Source organism: Capra hircus, chromosome 23, assembly GCF_001704415.2.
Source record: "Capra hircus breed San Clemente chromosome 23, ASM170441v1, whole genome shotgun sequence".
NCBI classification, from domain to species: Eukaryota; Metazoa; Chordata; class Mammalia; order Artiodactyla; family Bovidae; genus Capra; species Capra hircus.
In genome coordinates, this window is record NC_030830.1 from 18506094 (window position 1) to 18533906 (window position 27813).

The 27813-nt window shown below is 41.6% G+C and overlaps 1 protein-coding gene and 2 non-coding genes across 5 annotated transcripts; 2 read left to right on the plus strand and 1 right to left on the minus strand.

The window, feature by feature from the left end:
• On the minus strand, positions 946 to 17238 carry ZNF322 (zinc finger protein 322). Of its 3 annotated transcripts, XM_018038525.1 has the most exons (4): positions 16944 to 17238; positions 16077 to 16165; positions 6723 to 6780; positions 946 to 5300 (listed from the first exon to the last, which is right to left on the minus strand). In XM_018038525.1, the coding sequence occupies exon 4, from the start codon at positions 5116 to 5118 to the stop codon at positions 3910 to 3912; it is 1209 nt and encodes a 402-aa protein (XP_017894014.1). In that variant the 5' UTR covers positions 5119 to 5300; positions 6723 to 6780; positions 16077 to 16165; positions 16944 to 17238; the 3' UTR covers positions 946 to 3909. The 3 variants fall into 3 exon arrangements, with proteins under 3 accessions (XP_017894014.1, XP_017894015.1, XP_017894013.1); XM_018038526.1 differs by lacking the exon at positions 6723 to 6780 and having other exon boundaries at positions 17088 to 17238; XM_018038524.1 differs by lacking the exon at positions 6723 to 6780.
• TRNAA-AGC lies at positions 23321 to 23393 on the plus strand. Its single transcript has one exon. It is a non-coding gene; the product is annotated as a tRNA-Ala (tRNA).
• On the plus strand, positions 23922 to 23994 carry TRNAA-AGC. The gene has a single exon. It is a non-coding gene; the product is annotated as a tRNA-Ala (tRNA).

Sequence of the window (27813 nt, forward strand, 5' to 3'; positions counted from 1 at the left end):
CTCCGGTGGCATGTGTGTGTCCTGGGAAGCACCTTTCCCTTCTTCTACCCCGGAGACAGTGTGGCACCATCCCTCCTCTACTTACTTGTGAGGGATGTGACTCGAGTTTTTTCCAGAAATATTTTTCACCACAACCCAGCATCACTTTAAGGGGGGTTGGGCGGGGGGCGGCAGATAAGCATGAAAGCCACAGGCCTTGAAATTGTACCATTGCCCCTTCCCCTTTTCACCAATCCAAATTTCAGACAACACAAACTATCTTAACTCTTATTCTTTTCCCAGTGAGAGCCCCTTAAAACGCTGGGACCTATTCTGTGACAGAGCAAATAGATGTAAACTGGAGCAAACTTTATAATGGGAGGTACACCAATGCCATCATTTTTACCATCTCCAACGAATGATAAGACAAGGTGAGAGAAAGGTAGAACTGGAGACCTATGTGGATTCTTCTTACTGGGAATTGAAAGTTCAAAAATTGTCCTTTGAGGGTGTAGCTTACTCACAGACAGTTTTGCTGTCTTCTGAGTTTTAGCCCCACATATGGTTAGTTTAAGCTATTACCCCTCCCCACACTTGGTGTGTAATGCAGTGGGGAGGCTCCAATAGGATCCAGTCTACAGCAAAGACAGTAATCCCTTCCAGGTTTCCATTCACCCTCTTTAACATCAAAAATTCCCAGAATCCTATTTTTAAAAAATTCCTGGAATTCAAGCGATGGTCCAATGGCTAGTGTTAGCAGCAGGCCTAAGGGTCACATGAATATCTACTTTATTCTTTTCCCCTAGCTTTACTGAGGTGTAACTGACAAATAAAATGTAAGGTATTTAAAGTATACATAATGATGGCTTAATATATGTACACACTGTAAGGACTCCTGAACATCTGCCTTATTGTAACACAAATGTCTAAGGGAAATGCTTTTTCTTAGTACAATGGAGGCAAAGATGGAGTTTTCAGAACAATGTTTTTATTTAAGAATTAAGGGAAAACAAAAACATTAAAGCATAGGAATACAGTGACTGAGTACAAGTGTCTTGTTTGGTCTGAAATCTTGATAAAGTTCCTCTAACTACTTACCTGAGGTAGATTTAGGTTGGCACTCTCTCAAGAGAACCTCCCTCCATTCCAGAAGTTACCTTCTAGTTTTGGTTATAGGCTCCCAAGTGGTCCTCTCCAACCTCAGGTTATTCTATATGAGTAATACCAACACCCTTTTTCCCCCATGGTTAAAAACCCTCAGACCTATTTCATACCCTCAAAGTTTTGGTTGAGGGATGGTCCATCCTTAATTTACTTAAAGACTAGAGACAATTACCAGTAAGATTAGTTGAAAGGGGCAGGTCAGTGCCCCACCAAAGTTACAACGGTGTCCTTCTCCAAGTTCTAGTGACCAACAAGTAGCCATAAGGACTAATTTTCATCACCACCAAGCCATACATCCAATACTATTTTAAGAATTACAACTGTCAAACATGTACTAGTGACAGGCATGATTTTCATCAAAAAGAAACAAATACATCTTGTGTGTTTTATCACACTGAGCAAGTCTTCATGGTTTAAGAGCTAATGAAAATTACTAAAACACATCAGATCAAATAAACTTCCAGGATCTGTTTTCTCAAAGAAAAAAAACAGCCTAGAATCAAATTCCTTATCACTATGAGTTATATCCTCTGACCCTAAGATTATCAAGGTCACCAACCTGTCATTAGGATCAAAGCTTGGAGCCATACACAAGGTGGCAGTGTAGCAGCTGGCCACCCCCATGAGTCCAAACACCAATGCTGCCTAGAGTTCAGGATCTGCTAAGATAAATCAGAGGACTGCAAATATTTATTCACCAGTCTACAGTCCCAAATACTGTAGGACTCTTAAGTATTTCTATTAAAGGTCTTTTAATCTGAGGGAAGGGGGGAAAAAACCTCACAAGCATGCATTTATAGATCCCTGGATTAATTAGTGTTTCTGGAGAATGTTAAAGGTAATCATAATTCTACTAAATTGGAGATAAGTGCTTATCCTGAAACCTCTGATGAATGCCAACTTCTTTTCCCTTCTAGCATTTAGAATCCTACTTTACAAGCCAAATGTACACCTTATATTGTGGTGACTTTTCCCCAGAAATAAAAGAGTATTCTCTTTCCTTGGCAGACCAAAATAAATGAAAGGTATATCATCATGAGGCTTGGATTTGCTATAAACAGGATGATGGAGTGGGGGAAAAAAAAAAACACTACCAGCTTTTCAGTCAGGATTCTTAAAAATCAGTCATTTCTCCACTAATAACGCATCAGTATGCATTTTACTCTGTGCTGACTCTGACTTGAGTCTTTATGTCAGCCTTCCCTTAAACACTTTGCAGGGAGTTGACTGAGTATATCTTACCATTGAAAGAAACATGATAAATGAAGTTACAAAAATATGGCAACTAGCAAAATCATAATGATCATCCTGGAATTTGCACTTCTGGGTTGATAACAAACAAATCTCTAAAGCTGAAATTGGGAATACCAGTAATAATCCAAAAGACATTTTAGGGCGAGGACTGAAGGTATGCCGCAATTCACATCAAGTAAAATGCTGAGCATTCTGCCTTCTTATGAGGTTGGTCCTCCAAAGGGGAAATTCTGGGGAGTGTTTTGATCTAGGATAACTATTCCCTAGTTGTTTAGTTCTTTTCACAACCAGCAGAAGGTTCCCATGCTGGTATCAACACACTAGTAGTCCCCATTCTACCCGAGAATTAGAAAATCAACAGAGGCAAAGTCAATGTACTTCTTTCCCCAACAGTAACACATGCCACACTTTCTATCTCAATTACAGTCCTTTCTTTTATTGGAGTTCCAAATTTTAAAAACTGAAAGTAAAGCAATCATTCAGTGGTTCAGATAAAAGAAAAGCATCTTTACCTGAGTTACCCATCAGGCCTACTCTGACCTGCCCTAGCTCTTCCCAGAACAAGTTTCTGGGTATCTAAACAAAATGGTTTGCATGTCGACTCCATTAAAATTCACCTCTACTACAGGGGTCAACTAACTATGAGAACAGTTCTCATACCTATTCAATGTACACAGTCCACAGTGAGACCTCTATAGAGGTCTACAAAATGCTCTCCAGAGTAGTTTCTTTGGGGCCCAATAAGGTAGAGATTTCCTGCAAGGATTTTTTTTCCCCCAGACTTAGGGTTATTTATAGGGTCTTTCACTTATACAAGTTTCCTGGTGTACAAGAACTGATCATTGACAGAAGTTTTTCTCATTCAGAGAATTCATAAGGTCCTTCATCAGATTTTTTTGGGGGGGAGGGGTTTGCAAACCCAAGAAGGCTCTCCACTTAATGCTTTTGCCACATTCAAGGCAAATACACAAATTTTCACCTGTATGGCTTCTCTTATGATAGGTAATAGTCACAGTTACGTTAAGAGGCTTTTTTCACTACTGTTGGGGTCTTTCCAGTGGGGCTTTCTGACATCCAATGAGGCGTGCATACTGTCTGAAGCACTGTTTCACAGGGCATTAAAAAAATATCATCCTCTGATCTGAATTATCTTGGAATGAGGAGAGGTGAGCACTGCTAGAGAGCTTTCTCACATTCACCGAACTTATAAGTTTCCCACCTATATAAATCCTCTTGTGGATGATCAGACATGAGCTTGGACTGAGGTTTTCCAAAAACTCAGGGCATCTGTAAGGTTTCTCACTGGAGTGATTGATATGGTTCTGTAAAGACAGCTCTCTGGTCAAACCAATTCTCAAGTTCCTACAACTACAGATTTTCTGGTCCCCAATAAAGTCTGAGCTCTGAGGAAAGTCTGAGATTTGCTTTGAGTTCTCCATCTTAAGTGAGTTCTCTTACATTGTAAATACATCCTTTTTTTTTTTTTTTATGGTATAACAACTTCTTGTCTGGTCAAGATATCTGTGAGGCTTCTGATACATGGGGAGGGCTGAGCTCAAGACCTTTCTCAGCCACATTACAGATATATGGTTTTTCACCAATGTGGATTGTCTGATGTTGAAGAAGGGCTGAGCTCTGATGAAAGCTTTTATCACAGACACTGTATTTATAATGCAGCTCCTCTGTCTGAGTTCTCATTTTCTGTTGGGCAACAAAGTCCATGCCTAAGAGGAAGCCACTCTCACACGCAGACCACTGATGTGGTTTCTCTTCCATGTGAATTCTTTGATGCACAATAAGGTCTGAACTACAGCTGAAGCTCTTCTCATATTCAAGGCATTTAAAAGTGTGAGTGTGAGTTGCCTGGTGCCTGATGAGGTTGGCACTCCGGGTAAAACTTCTCATACATTCCAAGCATTTATACGGCTTCTCACCTGTGTGGACTCTCTGGTGTACAATAAGGTCGGATTTCTGGCCAAAGCATTTCTCACAGGCACCACACTTATAGGGCTTCTCCCCAGTATGTACTCTTTTATGAACAATGAAGGCTGACCGGTGTCTGTAACTTTTCTCACACTTATTACATTTGTAGGGTCTTTCACCAGTGTGAGTTCTCTGGTGGCTAATAAGATCGGATTTCCCACTAAAAGCTTTTTCACACTCCAGACACTTAAACGGTTTCTCACCTGTATGAGTTCTTCGGTGCCTTATGAGGTTTGTACTTCGGCTGAAGCATTTATCACACTCACTACACAGATACGGTTTCTCGCCTGTATGGCTTCGCTGGTGGACAAGCAGATCAGAGCTCTGACCAAAATTCTTGCCACAGATATCACATGTATAGAATTTTTTACCTGCATGCGTTCTCTGGTGTCCTGAAAGGGCTAAGTGGTGCCAAAAGCTCTTCTCACATTTGCTACATTTATAAGGTTTCTCATAACTGTGGATCCTCTGATGAGAAATAAGATCTGAGCTTTGGATGAAGGTTTTCTCACACATATCACATCTATAAGGTTTCTCCCCAGTATGGGTTCTCTCACACATAATAAGAGCTAAGTTTTCACAAAAGGTTTGTTCACATTCAAGGCACTGGTATATCTGATCATCTATTTGAGTAATCTCATGCACATGAATAAAAATCTTTTTACCCTTCTGAGGGCATACATGATATATTTTCCTTTTTTGAGTTCTCTGATTATATCTCTCTTCTGAAGTGTACATTTTCTATGGCTCTCTCCTAGGGAGTTTTCCACTGGTCTTCCTGACCCATCATTTTCTTCATAGTCATTTTCTTGATAAGAACTTGAAAGATACATCTGTCTTAGGCCTTTCAGTCATGAGCAGTTTCTCTTTACAAGTTTCCAGCATCACATGCACTCGTTCTTTATGTGGTATTTACAACCCTGTGAGACAAAGAAGAAATATTAATTATATTTCCATAACTAAAATGCTCAAAGTTAAAATTGCTGTAGAAAAGACAGAATTTCTGCATCAAATTCCACAAGTGCTCTACATTTTACAGGGGTTGACAGCAGTAAGGTTTTCTCTAACTAAAACAAATAAGCAACACATACATGGAAAGTACCAGGAAGAACTGTTTCTTTAATCAACTCAAATGATCTCAAAACCAGGATTCCTCCTCTCCCCTTGGTTCATCTAAGTAATCAAGACACCTAATAATTAATATGCCTGCTCTTGAGGAAAACAACCCAAAAGGGACTATGACTACCTGTGCAGTCCTTTCTGTAGAACGTTTGGAGGAAAATGGTTAATGATTATTAGAATTCTCAGTGTAAAGAGAGAGAAAAGTTTTTCTTATTATCATCCTAGCTATGTGATGTTTGGCAAGTTTCTTAATCACTCTGTAGCTAGTTTTTTCATTTATAAAAAGGATGAATGATGGGAGTTACCTCACATCATTGAGTTGAATAATAAGTTAATCAGTATTTCATGGTAAGCATTCTGTGTTAGCTCTTATAATAACTATTATGATCAAGAGATCTAAGATTCTGCTTTGATATGATCATAAGAGCACAAACCTTGCTCAAAAATAAAAATGACTGTAGCTAAAAGCCTGGGCTTCAAACCTGTCTTTAATGCCAGGCTTTTCTTTGTACAGTGAAGGGATATGGAACAGGTTTTGTTTTTAGAGGGATGCACATGTACTGAAATACCCAAAGATTGAGCATCTTAAAGAAGTCCTTATACACAGAAAGATCACAATTATATAATTCTTTTATAACATTATTGAAAAGGGCCCTGTGCTCAGAGTCTAACCACTCTGCTCTTCCTCCCCAGTAAGATAGACAATCACATCTTCAAATGACTGGGAGATTAAAAAGGAGAGACAGACACAAGAGAGACATTGAGGTCTTTCTGTTGTTGTCATTTAGTCGCTAAGTTGTGTCCAACTCTTTTGCAACCCCATGGACTGTAGCCCACCAGGCTCCTCTGTCCATGCAATTTCTCAGGCAAGAATACTGGAGTGGGTTGCTATTTACTTCTCCAGGGGATCTTCCTGACCCAGGGATTGAACCCTTGTTTCCTGCATTGGCAGGCGGATTCTTTATCACTGAGCTGCCTGAGGTCTTTCTACTCAGGCCCTATCTTCTGTAGCGCTACACCACTAGATAAGTTAAAGATTCAAGCCCAATAGGAAATACAGGAATATAGACTAACAATAAGGAAAACAACGGGCTGATTCAAGGGAGAAAAAGATAAATGTAGTAAGCTATTGTATTTATCAACTACCAATGATATACTAAAGAAGAAACAAGAGAAACAGAGGGGGAAGAAACACCATTTTCCATATCCTTCACACTTACTCTTTTCAATGATCATTTCATGTTTGACCTCATATATTCAAACCCCCTCCTCTGTCACCTAAGGAATAAAAACTGATGAGTGTGCTTTCTATTTTACTGAGAATATCTAAGGATAGAAAAAAACAAAAACATAAAAAATACTTGCACATGCTCCCACCACAACAACCAACCTCTTGCAAGTGTGGTCATGCACTCCATCTTTCCTTCTGTTACCACGGATGACAAACTGCCCCTGCTCAACCTAAGGACAATCTGTCGGTCGGGGTACTGGATTCCACCCCCTTTTCACCACAAGGACATCACTCCTGCAATTCTATCCTCTCTCTTCTGCAATACCAATTTGTTCTTTTCTATTAAATCATACTAATCAGCAAACTAGCTGTTACCTCTCCTAAAACAAAAGCACCAACAGGAAACTTCTCTCAACCACTTCATCCTCGAGCTACTTTCACTTCTTTGTTTCTCTTTACAGCAAAACTCCTCAAAAGAAATCAATCTGTTCATTGTCTTTAATTCTTATCTTAAATCTTATCAAGGTTTCTAGAACATACTGCAAATACTCGCTTTCGCTGCTCCAACAAAACTGCTCCTATTAGAACCTACAAGCTCTTAAGAAATCTGACTCCCAGCTACCCCTGACACACTTCCCTGCACTTCTCATTTGTATTGCATGCCAGTCATCCTGCTCTCCTTGCTTTTGTTCAAACAATCCAGGTTCACTTCCATTTCAAGGTCTTTATGCTTGTAAGTCTCTCCCTGCTAAAGTGCTCATCCTCAAGATCTTCAAGGCTTCCTTTCTCATCTCACTCTAATCTTTGATAAATTGTCATATTCTCAATAAGGCCATAACTGACCATCCTATTTTAAATTATCACACATCTCCATCCCAGATGACCCACACATGCAACACCCCTCCTCTCGTTTCATGTCTTATTTTTCTCCATAGAACATAAGCCCCTTAAAGGACAAGGATTTTAGTTCATTTCATTTGTTGCTGTTTCTCTAGCACCTGTGACACTGTCTGGCACAGAGCAAGTATGTTCACATATAATGAGGTACTCTGTAGCTGTGAAACAGGATGAAGGTAACTTTTCTGAACTGATGTGGAGCAGTTTTCAGGATAAACTGTAAATTTTAGAAAGCCCTGGTGTAAAAAAAGTATGCTATATTTTCTGTAAGAATGAAGTAGAACTTAAAAAAACTACACATGGATCTATTCATTTGGTCAAAAAGAAATTCAGAAAAGATAGAATTAATAAGTTTGGTTATTACAAGGCAGATGGAAATGGGATCAAAAGGACAGGAAAGTGAAACTGGTACCAAACAGTGAAGGAAAGAGAGTCATACTCTTCTTTAGTATATATTTTTGTAAAAACACACATTTTAACTTTTTAAACTGTTATATTTCACATATTCAATAAATAAACAGAAAAGCTAGGGGAGAAAATAATTAAAATAGAATTCAAAAAAAAACAAAGAAGTCTGTATTTCAAATTAATAGTAAAATCACTCAGGAGGAAAATAACTCAAAAAATTCTGTAATATAGTATTAGAATTATATAAACTCAAACTAAAGATAAAAAGAACTATAAACAATTACTGAACTGTAATTAGCAGGAGTTTTCCCCCATGTTGGTAAAGGTTCACTACTTAATGCACAGACTAGGAATGACAAAATAAGTAAATATAAAGGCAACCAGATGTCTCACTGTCAGATAAGGGAGTCAGAAACATAGAAAAGAGAAAGGCTAGAATGAACTCTGTATCTGCAGTGTTTAACTGGAATTAGAAGTATCAGTAGGAAGTCAAGGTTTGAAGTATACACAGAAAAAATAGAAATGTTATTCTTTTTAGGACTCCTAATGTCTGCTGAGAGATCACAGAAACAATGAAATCCCAGTAGTAACGAGCATACCAAGCACTCAGATTTTGGTTTCTAAACACCATTTCCCACAGAAAGGAACCAGGGCTCACTGGAGAAATGGCTAATTTCAGGGTTTAGAAAGTACACAATCAACCTGGAACATCTTGTTGTTCCAGAAAACAAGGAAGTGCTCAAAAAGTGGTGATAATATGCTAAGAGGACGAGAAGCCTCACTGAAGGGGCTGCCACTACACAAATCTGGAACAAACAACATCAAAATAAATACAGACAGTAATAAATTAGTAATACAGTAAGAATCGATGAATCCATATTCATTTAAAAAGTGAATAAATAGTAAAGGAGAAAGGAAAGTTTTCTCCTTTATTAAAAAAGAAGCCAACAATTAAATGTAGATGAAATGATGGAATTAAAAACATCACGTCTCATCAAAAGAAGAGCAATAATTGTTGCAGGCAAAAATACAGTGGATGAAAAGTTTTATGAGAATCAGGATATTTACACAATCAGAATATATCTCCCCACTGCTGCTGCTGCGAAGTTGCTTTAGTCATGTCCGACTCTGTGCGACCCCATAGACGGCTGACCACCAGGCTCTGCTGTGCCTGGGATTCTCCAGGCAAGAATACTGGAGTGGGTTGCCATTTCCTTCTCCAATGCATGAAAGTGAAAAGTGAAAGAGAAGTTGCTCAGTCATGTCCGACCAGACATTTAATAATTACAAAGACAAAAAAAAGTAATTTCACAGAAACCTGGAAGATGCTATCTTAACTAATGATCAGTTAACATCATCAATAACAAGATATAAAATTGTCTCCTAATATGACACAAAGAGAGGAACAGAACATTAAACATTGTAACCTGAACCTCATCAGGAGGAAATTCTAGACAAAGCCAAATTGAAGGAAATTCTGCCAAAGAAATGGCTTAAACTTTAAAAAAAAAAAAGTCAAAGTTATGGAAGGCAAAATCTGAGGATATGTTCCACAATAAAGACATGACAAATGAAATGGGTGATGGTGGATTGGATCTTGGACAACAAAAATAACTTGTTTTTCTTTTCCTAAAATGACATTAGTGGAACAACTGGCTAAACTCTAATAAGGTCTCAAGATCAGATAATAGTATTATATGAAAGTTAATCTCCTTACTTTGATAACTGTAATGATAATAAAAGAGAATAGACTTGTTTTTAGGAAATAAAAAATTAAGTATTTAGGACAGGCTTTTTCAACTAGCATTCTGGGAAAGAATGAAGACCTATGGAAAATGATTTGAGTAACTATTTTTTAAAATTCTCCCAAAGATGCATATAGCTAGTAGCACTACATGGGAGAGAAGTTAATTCATTAAATACCTATGACTTTAGGACTTAATTCTCTCATCATTTGAGATGAGGCATTATGTCTGTAACTTACTCTCAAAATGTTCAGGAAAAAAAAGGTACACAAAGGTACATGTACGTACAGAGAAGTAAGTAGACAGACTCATTAAACATACAGTAAATGTTAACATTTAGGGACTATGGGTGAAGGGTGTATGAGCATTCTTATATTATTTTACAACTTTTTGTAAATATGAAATTATTTCAAAATTTAAATGTATCTTATCTTGTGTTTTAAAAACATGGGAGCTGAGAGTTGGTATACTACGCCAGCTGAATTTGAATGTTCAAACCCTGGAATCAGATTTTGGTTCGAATTCCCACTATGTTCTTTTGTAGCTATGAGAACTTGGGTAAGTTACTTCCTTTACCTTTTATTTCCCTTTTGATAAAATGAGGAGGATACTATTACATGTCTTAAGGAGTTGCCATGAGAACTAGGATACTGTCAATAAAGGACCTGGCTCAGGATCTGGGTACTCAATTAACAGACGCTCAGTAAATGGCAGGTTCTATTATTTTCTTCATTCCATCTTCAGGGTCACAAAAACCCTAACATTTCTTGAGGTCATCCCCTGTGCCTGTCTCTTATGCACAGTCTTGTTTAAAATGCATTAAGATAATTAACTAAATAATAAAAAATGAAATAATCTGCTGCTGCTGCTGCTGCTAAGTCGCTTCAGTCATGTCCGACTTTGTGCGACCCCACAGACAGCAGCCCACCAGGCTCCGCCGTCCCTGGGATTCTCCAGGCAAGAACACTGGAGTGGGTTGCCATTTCCTTCTCCACGCATGAAAGTGAAAAGTGAAAGTGAAGTCACTGAGTCGTGTCCAACTCTCAGCGACCCCATGGACTACAGCACACCAGGCTCCTCCATCCATGGGATTTTCCAGGCAAGAGTACTGGAGCGGGGTGCCATTGCCTTCTCCTATAACTCAACCAGTTAATGATTAATATGAGGATTATGCAAAAACTAGAAAAAAAACGTTTACGGAGAAATGTTAGAAGGAAAAGGAAGACTTCAGAATCACAGCTAAGTAAAACTCTGGAGTCATACAAACAGCTACTATAAGACACTGGTTTTCCAGGAGTTTTCCAAAATGTGTACTACTGTTAAGGTCAATAGGAGAGTTAAAAAGCATAAACATACAATTCTGAGCATGGTCACAGCCTGGTAAATGAATTATAATATTCCCTAATTTTATTAGTTCAGGGTGTCATATTTGCCCTAAATAGCCAATAATTTGTAGGGCACTAAGGAAAAAAATTAAAAATAAGGAAACCATTTTCTTATTCATACTTGAGTCTTTCAGATGGATGTCAGCATCTAGAAAATAATACACAGTCTGGCTGTCAAAATTTAAAGTAAATCATGATACTTCCCTAGTGAAAAATACTGTTTCTACCACACTAACAATAAAACCTAAGGTTCTCACCACACCACCTAATGTAGTTTTTCTGCCTCCCATAACACCTTAGAATCTTTACACTTGCTCCATCTACCTAGAATGCTTTTCACCCAAGGAGTTTGCTCCTTTAGTTGACTCAAGGCTCTGACTGAAAATCATTTCCTCAAAAAGAGGCACATCTTGGCAACTTTAACTAAAACAGCTATGTCCCCTTAGCATGTATTATTTCTCTCCATAGCACTTATCATCCAACTTTGTGGTATTTTATATCCGTTCATTTATTTCTCTCTCCTATTAGAATATAACTTTCATTCTGGTTAGGACTTAAGTCTTTTGTTTACTGCAATATTCCTAGTGTCTAGAATATGTCTGTTGAATGAATGAAAAATATGAATGAATATCAGAACCAAAAGAGTCATCATCCTCCTCTAAGCCTTAGCAGCAATCTAGGCTAGGCTAACAGCCCTATCCATCTCAAATGGCAAACCAGAATATATCCTTCAAGTCTCAGCTTCAGAGTACCCTATGCTAAGAGGTTTCTCTTATCTCATCCTAGGAAAAGACTGGTTCTCACTTCATGGTTATGGCTAGGATTGGAGTACACAGAACAGCCAGGCTGGCAATAAAATTCCAAGCAGAAAGGCTGAGTGTAGAAGACCAAGGCCATCCTTACAGTTAAAGGATATATGCAACAAGCAGATTAAAGTCAATAAAGCACTAACTGTCCGAGGCTAGGGGTGGCGGCCAAGAGGAACTACCCTGCGTTCCAGGTTAGAGGTGGCCAGGAGGAGCCACCCCATGCCCGAGGCCAGGGGTAGTGGCCGGGAGGAGCAACCCCACGTCCAAGGAGCGGAGCTATCCCACGTTGAAGGTCAGGAAGGGCGGCGGTGAGGAGATACCCCTCATCCAAGGTAAGGAGCAGCGGCTGCACTTTGCTGGAGCAGCTGTAAAGAGATACCCCATGCCCAAGGTAAGAGAAACCCAAGTAAGATGGTAGGTGTTGCAAGAGGGCATCAGAGGGCAGACACACTGAAACCATACTCACAGAAAACTAGTCAATCTAATCACACTAGGACCACAGCCTTGTCTGACTCAATGAAACTAATCCATGCCCGTGGGGTTACCCAAGATGGGCGGGTCATGGTGGAGAGGTCTGACAGACTGTGGTCCACTGGAGAAGGAAATGGCAAACCACTTCAGTATTCTTGCCTTGAGAACCCTATGAACAGTATGAAACGGCAAAAGGATAAGAGTAACTCCCCAGGTCAGTAGGTGCCCAATATGCTACTGGAGATCAGTGGAGAAATAACTCCAGAAAGAATGAAGGGATGGAGCCAAAGCAAAAACAATACCCAGCTATGGATGTGACTGGTGACAGAAACACGGTCCGATGCTGTAAAGAGCAATCTTGCATAGGAACCTGGAATGTCAGGTCCATGAATCAAGGCAAATTGGAAGTGGTCAAACAAGAGATGGCAAGAGTGAACGTCGACATTCTAGGAATCAGAACTAAAATGGACTGGAATGGGTGAATTTAACTCAGATGACCATTATATCTACTACTGCGGGCAGGAATCCCTCAGAAGAAATGGAGTAGCCATCATGGTCAACAAAAGAGTCCGAAATGCAGCACTTGGATGCAATCTCAAAAACGACAGAATGATCTCTGTTCTTCTCCAAGGCAAACCATTCAATATCGCAGTAATCCAAGTCTATGCCCCAACCAGTAATGCTGAAGAAGCTGAAGTTGAACAGTTCTATGAAGACCTACAAGACCTTTTAGAACTAACACCCAAAAAAGATGTCCTTTTCATTAGAGGGGACTGCAATGCAAAAGTAGGAAGTCGAGAAACACCTGGAGTAACAGGCAAAATTGGCCTTGAAATGTGGAATGAAGCAGGGCAAAGACTAAGAGTTTTGCCAGGAAAATGCACTGGTCATAGCAAACACCCTCTTCCAACACAAGAGAAGACTCTACACATGGACATCACCAGATGGTCAACACCGAAATCAGATTGATTATATTCTTTGCAGCCAAAGATGGAGAGGTCTATACAGTCAACAGATCAGATGACTACGGCTCAGATCATAAACTGCTTATTACCAAATTCAGACTTAAATTGAAGAAAGTAGGGAAAACTGCTAGACCATTCAGGTATGACCTAAATCAAATCCCTTATGATTATACAGTGGAAGTGAAAATAGATTTAAGGGCCTAGATCTGATAGATAGAGTGCCTGATGAACCATGGAATGAGGTTCGTGACACTGTACAGGAGACAGGGATCAAGACCATCCCCATGGAAAAGAAATGCAAAAAAGCAAAATGGCTGTCTGGGGAGGGCTTACAAATAGCTGTGAAAAGAAGCGAAGTGAAAAGCAAAGGAGAAAAGGAAAGATATAAGCGTCTGAATGCAGAGTTCCAAAGAACAGCAAGAAGAGATAAGAAAGCCTTCTTCAGCGATCAGTGCAAAGAAATAGAGGAAAACAACAGAATGGGAAAGACTAGAGATCTCTTCAAGAAAATTAGAGATACCAAGGGAACATTTCATGCAAAGATGGGCTCGATCAAGGACAGAAATGCTATGGACCTAACAGAAGCAGAAGATATTAAGAAGAGATGGCAAGAATACACAGAAGAACTGTACAAAAAAGACCTTCACAACCCTGATAATCATGATGGTGTGTTCACTAATCTAGAGCCAGACATCTTGGAATGTGAAGTCAAGTGGGCCTTAGGAAGCATCACTACGAACAAAGCTAGTAGAGGTGATGGAATTCCAGTTGAGCTGTTTCAAATCCTGAAAGATGATGCTGTGAAAGTGCTGCACTCAATATGCCAGCAAATTTGGAAAACTCAGCAGTGGCTACAGGACTGCAAAAGGTCAGTTTTCATTGCAATCCCAAAGAAAGGCAATGCCAAAGAATGCTCAAACTACCGCACAATTCCACTCATCTCACACGCTAGTAAAGTAATGCTCAAAATTCTCCAAGCCAGGCTTCAGCAATACGTGAACCGTGAACTTCCAGATGTTCAAGCTGGTTTTAGAAAAGGCAGAGGAACCAGAGATCAAATTGCCAACATCTGCTGGATCATGGAAAAAGCAAGAGAGTTCCAGAAAACCATCTATTTCTGCTTTATTGACTATGCCAAAGCCTTTGACTGTGTGGATCACAATAAACTGTGGAAAATTCTGAAAGAGATGGGAAGACCAGATCACCGGACCTGCCTCTTGAGAAATCTGTATGCAGGTCAGGAAGCAACAGTTAGAACTGGACATGGAACAACAGACTGGTTCCAAATAGGAAAAGGAGTACGTCAAGGCTGTATATTGTCACCCTGCTTCTTTAACTTCTATGCAGAGTACATCATGAGAAACGCTGGACTAGAAGAAACACAAGCTGGAATCAAGATTGCTGGGAGAAATATCAATCACCTCAGATATGCAGATGACACCACCCTATGGCAGAAAGTGAAGAGGAACTAAAAAGCCTCTTGATGAAAGTGAAAGAGGAGAGTGAAAAAGTTGGCTGAAAGCTCAACATTCAGAAAACAAAGATCATGGCATCTGGTCCCATCACTTCATGGGCAACAGATGGGGAAACAGTGGAAACAGTGTCAGACTTTATTTTTGGGGGCTCCAAAATCATTGCAGATGGTGACTGCAGCCATGAAATTAAAAGACACTTACTCCTTGGAAGAAAAGTTATGACCAACCTAGATAGCATATTCAAAAGCAGAGACAGTACTTTGCTGACTAAGGTCCATCTAGTCAAAGCTATGGTTTTTCCTGTGGTCATGTATGGATGTGAGAGTTGAACTATGAGGAAGGCTGAGCGCCGAAGAATTGATGCTTTTGAACTGTGGTATTGGAGAAGACTCTTGAGAGTCCCTTGGACTGCAGAGATCCAAGGAGATTAGCCCTGGGATTTCTTTGGAAGGAATGATGCTAAAGCTGAAACTCCAGTACTTTGGCCACCTCATGCGAAGAGTTCACTCATTGGAAAAGACTGATGCTGGGAGGGATTGGGGGCAGGAGGAGAAGGGGACGACAGAGGATGAGATGGCTGGATGGACGTGAGTCTGAGTGAACTCCAGGTGTTGGTGATGGACAGGGATGCTGCGTGCTGCGATTCATGGGGTCGCAAAGAGTTGGACACGACTGAGCAACTGAACTAAAGCACTGTCTATTAATGCTTACTCTATCAGGTCCCATGCTAGGGATTATCTCATTTATTTTTCAATGATTACATGGATTATCTCATTTCATCTTTCCAAGATTGTAAAATAGGTATTATGAGCAATGTTTGTACCTTACAGATAGAAAAATGATGCTCAGGGCAGTTAAATAACTGAAAACTCACAGCTAGTAAATAGCAGAGCCAGGATGTAAATATCCATTTTCTGACTCCAGGGCTTGCATTGAGTATACTGTCTTTTGTGGACTGCAAATCAATCATGAAAGAATAGTTAAAAGCCTATGGTGAATAAGCATCTTGGAAAGAAGTAGAAAATACACTAACATTGGTAGGCAGGGTTACCTCAGGCATTAAGAAAGGGTCATGTATCTTCTTTCCAAGTGTCTTCTCCCATTCCTTCTTGCTCTCCTCCAGTTCCCCTCACATGTCCCCTAAAACTCCACCATGTATATAGAAACACAGTTTGGTACGCTACTTACCATAACAAGAAAGACTCAAGACTGTCTTCCTTTTGGCTCCAAAAGATCTCCAGTCCATAGTTACTAACGATACTCAATTCTTCCCTCTCCTGGAGGAAAAGTCAAAAATGTAGAAATTTAAAATTTTTGTGAAATTTAAAATTTTTCTGGCGCTGGACATCTAAAAATTGGTTCTCTTTACTTCCCAGTGGTCAATATCTTTCAATCATAACTTACCTCTTCCCACCTCTCCTCACATTGTTTTCTCCCAGAGAGCTCTAGACAAAATATTGAGAGTCCTGGGTAATGACTAACTTCATAATAAAGCCCTGAATCCTGTTCTACTTGTTTCAATTTTTCGCCTCTGCTAAGTGTATTATCTCAAATTCTGAGGTCAATGACCCATTCTTCTACCACTATAAACCTCCAGATACAGTTGATAAGTGCAAATGACAAACTTGTATATAATGCCGGTTTCCAATAGTAATTATGGGATGATTAAACCAGATTCCTCTGCATACAGACTGGATGAAACATGACCGATCTCTCCCTTAAAGATGGGGATGGGCGGTGGGTGGAAAACTCCATTCAACGTCCTTGTTTTTTTTTCCCCCAGAGTGAAAGATACAGCTCGCTTAGAAAAGTGCCCAGCAGTGTTTACTATTATTATCTCCAGGAACCATAGTACTATGCTTATCATCTTTCAACTTTTCATTGACTGCCTTTCAATCCGCCCTCAGGGGGGTTTCCAGACCCTGCACCGTCACGAGGAGCAGAAGCCGCTCCTATCAGGCAGAGGCCGAAGGGTCTCCATTACCGCCGAACCCCTCCACACATCCTTGGGCCTCGCAGGCCATGCCCCTCCCAAGCCCCGCGGCCCGCGCTTACCCCGGCTGCAGCCGGCGCCGCCCCTCTGCCTGGGAGGGCACTTCCGGTTACTCTCCGGACACTCGGGGTTTGGCTTTCCCTGCGGCCGCAGGCTTCGGACGGTGAACCTAAGGGCCCACCTTCGGGAAAAGAAGGAAAGCAAACCTGGGAGGCCGACGAGAGCCAGGAGCATCCTTCTTTGCGCAGCTGGGCGAGGGTAGCTGGGGCCAGGGCATCCAGTGTGCGATTTAAGGGCCAACAAGGCCAGCTAGCTTCCCGAGCCCTTTCAGCCTGGCTGGGAAGCGGCCGGCGCAGCCCCGCCCCCGAGAGTCACATGATCTCCCTGCTTCCGAGACCAGGGCGCTCCATCCCCGGCCTCTGGGCCAATAGGGACCGAGCCTTTGAAATGGGGGGCGGGGCCGTGGGGCGCCTGCGCTCCAGGGACTGTGGTGTTTGGGGCGGAGCTGAAGAGGACTCTGCTTAAGGGTACTTTCTGACTCTTTGAAGGTATGCGGGGTGACTAGAGGAGCCCACTGCCAGCTTGTCTAAGAAGAAGCAAGCCTGTTTATATTACAGTTTCCGACTTCTGTTCTCTTTCTTCAAGGCTGTTGAAAGAGAACTGTAGGCCAGAGTAGCGTCACAAGAGATGGATGCCTGCGACCCTGGGGAAAACACCCGGGAAGGATCTGAAAGAAATTGAGGCTCCCAAAGCACAGTGGAAGCGTTCCGTCATCTAAGATGTGGCCAGAGAGATGGATGAAATGCTTTACAGAGCGGGTAGTGTTGGCTTTGTGTGGGTACAGGAACCTGCAGAGGAGGATAGAACTGCTGTGATTGTAGGAGGTTTCCCAGTCCTTTATGATTGTGCTCCAGGACTGGAATCAATTTCAGTAATCACATGTTTGGGTTGGAGCAGAAATGAGTTTTCTTTCAGACTGAAGTAAATGTATCTATATCTACATCTCCCCCTGCTCAGTTGTTCAATGAAAAAAAGTTTCCTGAAAGCCCTCAGACATCAAAGGGGAAGGATGAGTACTGGGAAAATAGAGAACAAAAGCCTGGATAATGTGACCAAAGACTTGAATTAGGAGCACAATACTGAGATTAGGGAGTGGTGAGAGCATCATCAGGGTCTTAACACTCTTCAGTTCAGTTCAGTCGCTCAGTTGTGTCCCACTCTTTGCAACCCCATGGACTGCAGCACGCCAGGCTTCTCTGTCCAGCACCAACTCCTGGAGTTTACTCAAACTCATATCCACTGAGTCGGTGATGCCATCCAACCATCTCATCCTCTGTCGTCCCCTTCTCCTCCCGTCTTCAGTCTTTCCCAGCATCAGGGTTTTTTCCAGTGAGTCAGTTCTTCACATCAAGTGGCCAAAGTATGGAGCTTCAGCTTCACCATCAGTTCTTCCAAGGAATATTCAGGACTGATTTCCTTTAGGATGGACTGGTTGGACCTCCTTGCAGTCCAAGGGACACTCAAGAGTTTTATCCAACACCACAGTTCAAAAGCATCAATTCTTTGGTGCTCAGCTTTCTTGATAGTCCAGCTTTCATGGCCATATATGACTACTGGAAAAACCATAGTTTTGACTAGACGGACCTTTGTCAGCAAAGTAATGTCTCTGCTTTTTAATATGCTGTCTCGGTCTAAGAAGCAAGCATCTTTTAATTTCATGGCTGCAGTCACCATCTGCAGTGCTTTTGGAGCTCCCCAAAGTAAAGCCCCCCCCCCCCACATGAACACTGTTTTCACTGATTTCCCATCTATATACCATGGAATGATGGTACCAGATGGCATGATCTTAGTTTTCTGAATGTTGACTTTTAAGCCAACTTTTTCACTCTCTCTCACTTCCATCAAGAGGCTTTTTAGTTCTTCACTTTCTGCCATAAGGGTGGTGTTATCTGCATATCTGAGGTTATTGATATTTCTCCTGGCAATCTTGATTCCAGCTTGTGCTTCATTCAGTCCAGCATTTCTCAGGATGTACTCTGCGTATAAGTTAAATAAGCAGGGTGACAATATACAGCCTTGAGGTATTCCTTTTCTTATTTGGAACCAGTCTGTTGTTCCATGTCCAGTTCTCACTGTTGCTTCCTGACCTGCATACAGATTTCTCCGGAGGCGGGTCAGGTGGTCTGGCATTTCCATCTCTTTAAGGATTTTCCACAGGTTGTTGTGATCCACACAGTCAAAGGCTTTGGCATAGTCAATAAAGCAGAAGTAGATGTTTTTCTGGAACTCGCTTTTTCGATGATCCAATGGATGTTGGCCATTTGTTGCTAGAGCGACTTTGAGGAGGCCAAGGGCAAATGAGAAGCCATAGCAAGACACTAGGAGGGGCGAAATCGTCTTTAGAATCAAACCCCGTACCCTCCAGAGACACTGAAAGGGCTCAAACATACCTTAACACTCTTACATTTAAGATAAACTAATTATGTTCCTAATTCTGGAATTCTGCCCCAGAGGAGCTGCAGCTTAGTTTTATGTTTGTTTTTAATGAAAATTTCTAAGTAAGGCCCAAATATTCTATATAGAGCCTTTTTAATAGTTGAAATCACTTTTAATAACTTCAGAGTATGTGATATATTCCAGATGTTGTTCTCATTTTGCAGGTATTATCTCATTATTGTGTTGAGTCACTATATCACATCTAACTCTTCTGCTATCCGCATGGACTTTAGCCTGCCAGGCTCCTCTGTCCATGAAATTCCCCAGGCAAGAATAGTGGAGTGGGTTGCCATTTACTTCTCCAGGGGATCTTGCTGCACCCAGGGATGGAACCCATGTTTCTTGCATTGTAGGCAGATTCTTTACCACTGAGCCACCAGTACCTCCTATTATCTCTTTAACTTAACACAAATTCTATAAGGTGTTTGTTATTATTTTTATCTTAGGAGGAAACTGGTGCAGGAAGAGATTGAGTAACTTGTCCAGGATCACACACTTAGTAACTAGTGAAGCTGAAATATGAATAGCCATGCCAGAGCCTGTGCTTGCCAGGATTGTATTATATGGCTACATCAATAGTAGTGATTGTGTTGTAGTAAAATATTGAATTCTGATCTCTGCATTGTGTATGGGAAGGTCTCAGTAAGTGTTTAATTGAACTCTGTAGCTTTTTCTTTAAAGATACATTGACCCAAGCAAAGTGCTCATTTTATTCATTGTTTCATTTACTCAACGGATGCTGATTGAACACTTCCAATTCACCAGACAGCAGGCTGAAGGTTAGGAATTTAAAGGTAGGAAAGACTCAGTTCCATTTCTCTGAGGCTTCACAGCACCAGGTGTCACGTGGTGTGACAAAGGTAGAAGTTACATAAAGTAGTCTGGGGACAGGGAGAAGGTGCACTTACTTGAGAAAGGGCCAGGAATGACTCTGTGCAACGTGGGACTTGAGGTGAAGCTTGAAGATTAGAAGGAAGGAGTTGAAGATGGGGCTGGAATGGAGGATGGGAAATAGGTTAGAGATTTTCTAATGTGATTTCAATTCATGAATTTTATCTTGTAGGAAATGGGAACCCATTCATAGAATAGTTCAGTTATCCCCAAACTTAAAAAATTTTAAAGTATGATTATGTTTTAGTTTTAAATACAGAGAGTGGCAAAACAGGAAGCCTGGAAACCAAGATAAAGAATAAGAAGGAGCAGGCAGCAAACTGAACAAAAATAGGTCATGACAATCAAGGGAGAATTTCAATTAAAAGTTTGTTGAGAACAATGTCAAATATTCTGAAAGATCCTGGATAACACCAAAGATTATTGGATAAGGTTTACACGATAATTACTATCTTCTGGGTGCTGTTTTAAGCACTTTTATAGTATTAGCTCACTTAATCATCCAACAACCCTATGTGTTTTAGTCCTTACAATAAGCCCCTGTTATAAACGAGGGAGATGAGGTACAAAACTTGGGCAAAATCATGCAGTTGATAAGAAGCAGAATGGGGATTTAAATTCTGAGGGATCTGGCTTCTAAGTCTGTGCTTGTTACCACTACTCTATTCTATCTCTCTAAAGCGGCTCTGTGGAGTTTAGGTAAAAAGGTTTTCGTTTTTAGTAAGGGCAGCTTCTATGGAGTGTGGTGGAAAGGGAAATAGAGAATACAGGCAGTATCATCATATTCTGAAACATCTTTTAGAAGCTTCGCTATGAAGATGAACAAAGACCATCTCTAGCATAGAATACAGGACTTAAATATTAGGCAGGGCCTGAGGCTTCAGGGTGCAGGAGATTTTAATATGTTGTTAAAGGAAAACAGTCAGTAGAGAGGTTGAGGATTCAGGAAAATGGTATTTGATGTAGAGAGGCCACTTACGAGACAGGAAAGGCTGGCGACTGCAGTACAAAGAGGAATTAGCCTTGAACAGAAGGTATCAGAGATCAAAGCAGAGAAATGTATCTGTATTGCTTTGGTCTTGTTCAGAAATGATTAAATCCACATTAAAAACCAGTAACCTGACCTGCCTCCTAAGAAATCTGTATGCATGTCAAGAAGCAACAGTGAGAACTGGACATGGAACAACAGACTGGTTCCAAATAAGAAAAGGAGTACCTCAAGGCTGTATATTGTCACCCTGCTTATTTAACTTATATGCAGAGTACATCATGAGAAACGCTGGGCTGAATGAAGCACAAACTGGAATCAAGATTGCCAGGAGAAATATCGATAACCTCAGATAAGCAGATGACACCACCCTTATGGCAGAAAGTGAAGAGGAACTAAAAAGCCTCTTGATGAAAGTGAAAGTAGAGAGTGAAAAAGTTGGCTTAAAAGTCAACATTCAGAAAACTAAGATCATGGCATCTGGTCCCATCACTTCATGGCAAATAGATGGGGAAACAGTGGAAATAGTGACAGACTTTATTTTTTGGGCTCTAAAAATCACTGCAGATGGTGACTGCAGCCATGAAATTAAAAGATGCTTGCTCCTTGGAAGAAAAGTTATAACAAACCTAGACAGCATATTAAAAAGCAGAGACATTACTTTGCCAACAAAGCTCTGTCTAGTGAAAAATATGGTTTTTCCAGTAGTCATGTATGGATGTGAGTTGGACTATAAAGAAAGCTGAGTGCTGAAGAATTGATGCTTTTGAACTGTGGTGTTGGATAAGACTCTTGAGAGTCCCTTGGACAGCAAGGAGGTCCAACCCACCCATCCTAAAGGAAATCAGTCCTGAATATTCTTTGGAAGGACTGATGCTGAAGCTGAAGCTCCATACTTTGACTACCTGATGTGAAGAACTGACTCATTGGAAAAGACCCTGATTCTGGGAAAGAATGAAGGCGGGAGGAGAAGGGGACAACAAAGGATGAGGTGGTTGGATGGCATCACTGTGATGCACATGAGTTTGAGCAAGCTCCAGGAGTTGGTGATGGACAGGGAAGCCTGATGTGCTGCAGTCCATGGGGTCGCAAAGAGCTGGACACGACCGAGCAAATGAACTGACTGACTGACTGACTGCACTAATAATGTATTTTTACAAAATAAATCACCATGTTTATGCTTCAACAATGTCAATAGGATAGCATTGCTGTTTTTCACCTCCTCATTTCCTAGGGTATCTCAGATTTTTCCACTGAAGTATAACCAGACAAGGGAGAATGAACAAATGCCTCAAAATGGCTTCTCACAGTTGTAAAATTCATTTGGGTGTCTCATTTATCATTAAAATTTATGCAGTTTGCAGCCTACCCTACGATCTATATGGGCACTGGAAATAGGAAATTTAAAAAAAAATTGGTTCCTATCATTAATAAATCATAGTTGAAAATGAAATAGATATTTGCTTAGTTCATGAAAAATCTGTGAGACAAATTACTAATTTCCTCCCCCACATTCATGGTACTAACACCAATCAGTGGTGACTTTTCTTTTCCACTTTACAAAACTTAAGCTCAGGTATCTTATAATACCCGCTGTCTGTCAATCAATCAAGATGGATTTTGCTTTCCTGTCCCTGTGCATGAGACAGTCAGTTCAGTCACTCAGTCATGTCTGACTCTTTGCAACCTAATGGACTGCAGCACACCAGGCTTCCCTATCCATTACCAATTCCTGGAGCTTGCTCAAACTCATGTCCATTGAGTCAGTGATGCCATCCAACCATCTCAGCCTCTGTCATCCCCTTCTCCTCCCACCTTCAATCTTTCCCAGAATCAGGGTCTTTTCCAACGAGTCAGTTCCTCACATTAGGTGGCCAAAGTATTGGAGTTTCAGCTTCACCATCAGTCCTTCCAGTGAATATTCAGGACTGATTTCCTTTAGGACTGACTGGTTTGGTCTCTTTAAGGATCTTGAAATTTTCTGAAGTTCAGGCTGCTCAGAAGAGTAAATAAAGTGGGGATGGTACTCTGAAAAGCTAGAGGAAAAAACACAAGGATGAAGGTGGGGAATTAGCTCAAGTGGTAGAGCGCTCGCTTAGCATGTGAGAGGTAGTGGGATCGATGCCCACATTCTCCAGTTTTGGCTCCTTCAACTAAGGAGCTCCAGCTGACAACCGCAAATCTTGCAACCTATACAAAGAAATGAGAAAAGCAGACACACACTGCACTCTCCTCGGGGCAAGGATAAGACTGGTGCAGTCAGCCAGTTGTGTCCAACTCTTTGTTACCCCATAGAATGCAGCACACCAGGCTTCCCCGTCCATCACCAACTCCCGGAGCTTGCTCAAACTCATGTCCATTGAGTCAGTGATGCCATCCAACCATCTCAGCCTCTGTCATCCCCTTCTCTTCCCACCTTCAATCTTTCCCAGAATCAGGGTCTTTTCCAACGAGTCAGTTCCTCACATTAGGTGGCCAAAGTACTGGAGTTTCAGCTTCACCATCAGTCCTTCCAGTGAATATTCAGGACTGATTTCCTTTAGGACTGACTGGTTTGGTCTCTTTAAGGATCTTGAAATTTTCTGAAGTTCAGGCTGCTCAGAAGAGTAAATAAAGTGGGGATGGTACTCTGAAAAGCTAGAGGAAAAAACACAAGGATGAAGGTGGGGAATTAGCTCAAGTGGTAGAGCGCTCGCTTAGCATGTGAGAGGTAGTGGGATCGATGCCCACATTCTCCAGTTTTGGCTCCTTCAACTAAGGAGCTCCAGCTGACAACCACAAATCTTGCAACCCATACAAAGAAATGAGAAAAGCAGACACACACTGCACTCTCCTCAGGGCAAGGACAAGACTGGTTCTACTGCCCCTTTGGTATGTGTATCTACTCAATTTAGTTGCTTAGTTGTGTCTGACTCTTTGTGATCCCGTGGACTGCAGCACGTCAGGCTTCCCTGTCCATCCCCAACTCCTGGAGCTTGCTCAAACTCATGTCCATTGAGTCGGTGATGCTGTCCAACCTACTCATCCTCTGTCATCCCCTTCTCCTGCCTTCAATCTTTCCCAGCATCAGGGTCTTTTCTAATGCATCAGCTCTCCGCATCAGATGTCCAAAGTATTGGAGCTTCAGATTCACCATCAGTCCTTCCAATGAATATTCAGGACTGATTTCCTTTAGGACTGATGACAAATTTAACTCAATAGGATATGAACTAGAAAAAATATCTGTACAAAGTTCCATAAGAATGTTGAAGGAAGTGGGTTATTTTGTCTAAAGGGATCAGAAGAGACTTAACAAAAAGAGATAGCAGTCTATGGCTGTTAGGATCGCTTTGTTCCACAAAATATTCAGAAAGCCAAGTTTCTTCCAGTTCACTGTCCACTATTCTTTCTGCAGGCTGAGGAATAATATCTTTAGGTTGATAAAAAGTTTTTGTGCTCTTGTTGATGTTTGTTGATGTGTTTAAGACAAGAGAAGCCTTCAAAATAAATATAGAAGAAACTTTGGAAGTGGGGATAAGAGAAAAAAAAAGAAAAATCAAGTAAAACATAGTCCAGAAGTATTAATAACTTGTGGCTCAATGGAGTGTTTTGTAAATTAATACATGACACAAATGAGATACAGTTTCAATTTACTCATTCAGTTAGTCATAAATATGAGCGTACATGTGGGCTAAATCACTTCAGTTGTGTTTAACTCTTTGCGACGCTATGGACTGTGTCCTGCCAGGCTCCTCTCTCCATGGGATTCTCCAGGCAAGAATACTGGCATGGGTAATCATTCCCTTCTCCAGGGAATCTTCCACACCCAGGGATCAAAACCATGTCTCCTGCATTGGTAGGTGGATTATTTACCATGGAGCCATCTGGGAAGCCCCTCAGTTAATATATATCAGACACTAACTGAGAGGCTATGCATGTAAGGGACATCATACCCCAAAGTTGCTTTGAATGAAAGAAATGGCACTTCTCAAGACAGATATGACTGCAGACTCCTTTGTATTCCCTGAAAGAGGTGTGAATCAGTTCTTTATGGTCCCTGTAACAAAGCCACTGGGCTTCTCTGGTGGCTCAGTGGTGAATTCACCTGCCAATGCAGGAGACAGGGATTTGATTCTTGGGTGTGGAAGATCCCCTGGAGAAGGAAATGGCAACCCACTCCAGTATTCTTGCCTGGAAAATCTCATAGACAGAGGAGCCTGGTGGGCTACAGTCCACGGGGTCACAAAAGAACTAGACATGACTTAGTGTCTAAATGACAACAATAAACAAATTACCACATACTTTGCCAACAAAGGTCCGTCTAGTCAAGGCTATGGTTTTTCCAGTGGTCATGTATGGATGTCAGAGTTGGACTATAAGGAAAGCCAAGGGCTGAAGAATTGATGCTTTTGAACTGTGGTGTTGGAGAAGACTCTTGAGAGTCCCTTGGAGTGCAAGGAGGTCCAGTCCATCCTAAAGGAAATCAGTCCTGAATATTCATTGGAAGGACTGATGCTGAAGTTGAAACTCCAATACTTTGGCCACCTAATTGTGGAACTGACTCATTGGAAAAGACCCCGATTCTGGGAAAGATTGAAGGCAAGAGGAGAAGGGGATGACCGAAGATGAGATGGTTGGATGGCATTACTGACGCAATGGACATGAGTTTGAGTAAGCTCCGGGAGTTGGTGATGGACAGGGAAGCCTGGCGTGCTGCAATCGATGGGGTCGCAGAGTCGGACGCAAGTGAGCGACTGAACTGAACTGAACTAGTGAATTAAACAATACAAATTTATTGTTTTTCAGTTCTGTAGTTCAGAAGTCTAAATCAGGGCACACTAGGTTAAAATCAAGATGTTGGCACTGCTGTGTTCCTTTCTAAAGAATTTGCTTCCTCACTCTTTTCAGCTTCTAGGCTTCCTGCAGATTTTGGCTCATAGACTTCTTCCTCCATCTCCAAAGCCTGCAATGAAGGACCATTTCCTTCTCATGTCACATCTCTCCAAGCTTTATGTCATTGCATAACTAAGACTATAGCTGGAAACTTTCTCTACTCTTAAGGACTCATGGGATAATTTTGGGCTCACCAGTGTATTTCCTTATCTCAAGGTTGTAACCTTGATCACATCCACAAAGCCCTTTTTCCCATCAAGGTAATAAATTCACAGGTTCTCCCTGTACTGATTGCTGATGTCAGGGGAGGACTCTGACTGCTTGGAGGGAAACAAAGATCATCATTATTGCCAATCACCAGAAATAGAAGTCCAGTCTGGGACTGCACCTTGGTATCAGAGTCACCAAGGAAAACACAACACAGTCAAGCACAGGATAGGACAAAACTTTACTTCCATGGGGAAGAGATAGAGCAAGGTCAGCTTTAGTATGTCTGTCAGCTCCCCATGTCTAGCAGGTCCCCACAGCAGCTATGCACACCCCTCTCATGCCACAGTAGGACCACAACCCCTGCCCTGTGGAGTCTGAAATGCTGGAAGCTGTGAGCAGGCCTGAGGGTCACTGATGAACATGTAAGCTTAACAAAAGAATACACTTTAACTATGAAACAGGGAAATAGATTCCCACATGGGGCTATAAGCCTGACATAGGCTATGTGGGCTCTTTATCTCAGGTCAGGATGTTTCAGGCAGAAGGCCCATTCTTATCTGACCAAGTAGGGATTAAAACACTGTGTACAAGAGACTGCCTTTCTCATCACCACCACCACGCCCCCCCCCCATTCTACTGAAACAATAGATAAAGCATGTCCAATCTGGTACGGCCCTTGTTGCTGTTGTTTAGACGCAAAGGGCTGTCCAACTCCTTTGTGACCCCATGGACTATAGCCCACCAGGCTCCTATGTCCATGGGATTTCCCAGGCAAGAATACTGCAGTGAGTAGCCATTTCCTTATACAGAAGATCTTCTTCACCCAGAGACTGAATCTGCATCTCCTGCATTGGCAGGCAGGTTCTTTGCTTGAGCCACTAGGGAAGCCAGGTAGGAACCTAGTCTACCTCAAGTTTGGAAGGTAGTCTACCTCATAAGTTATGACCAACCTAGATAGCATATTCAAAAGCAGAGGCATTACTTTGCCGACTAAGGTCCGTCTAGTCAAGGCTATGGTTTTTCCTGTGGTCATGTATGGATGTGAGAGTTGGACTGTGAAGAAGGCTGAGCGCCAAAGAATTGATGCTTTTGAACTGTGGTGTTGGAGAAGTCCCTTGGACTGCAAGCAGATCCAACCAGTCCATTCTGAAGGAGATCAGCCCTGGGATTTCTTTGGAAGGAATGATGCTAAAGCTGAAACTCCAGTACTTTGGCCACCTCATGAGAAGAGTTGACTCATTGGAAAAGACTCTGATGCTGGAAGGGATTCTGGGCAGGAGGAGAAGGGGATGACAGAGGATGAGATGGCTGGATGGCATCACTGACTGGGTGGACGTGAGTCTGAGTGAACTCCAGGAGTTGGTGATAGACAGGGAGGCCTGGCGTGCTGCAGTTCATGGGGTCGCAAAGAGTCGGACATGACTGAGGACTGAACTGAACTACCCCACAAGTTGGGTCTAGTGGGTTCCCTGAAC

What these genes read in the sequence shown, in the direction of transcription:
- ZNF322 (XM_018038526.1), bottom strand. Translation starts at nt 5,118, where the DNA reads ATGTACACTTCAGAAGAGAGATATAATCAGAGAACTCAAAAAAGGAAA.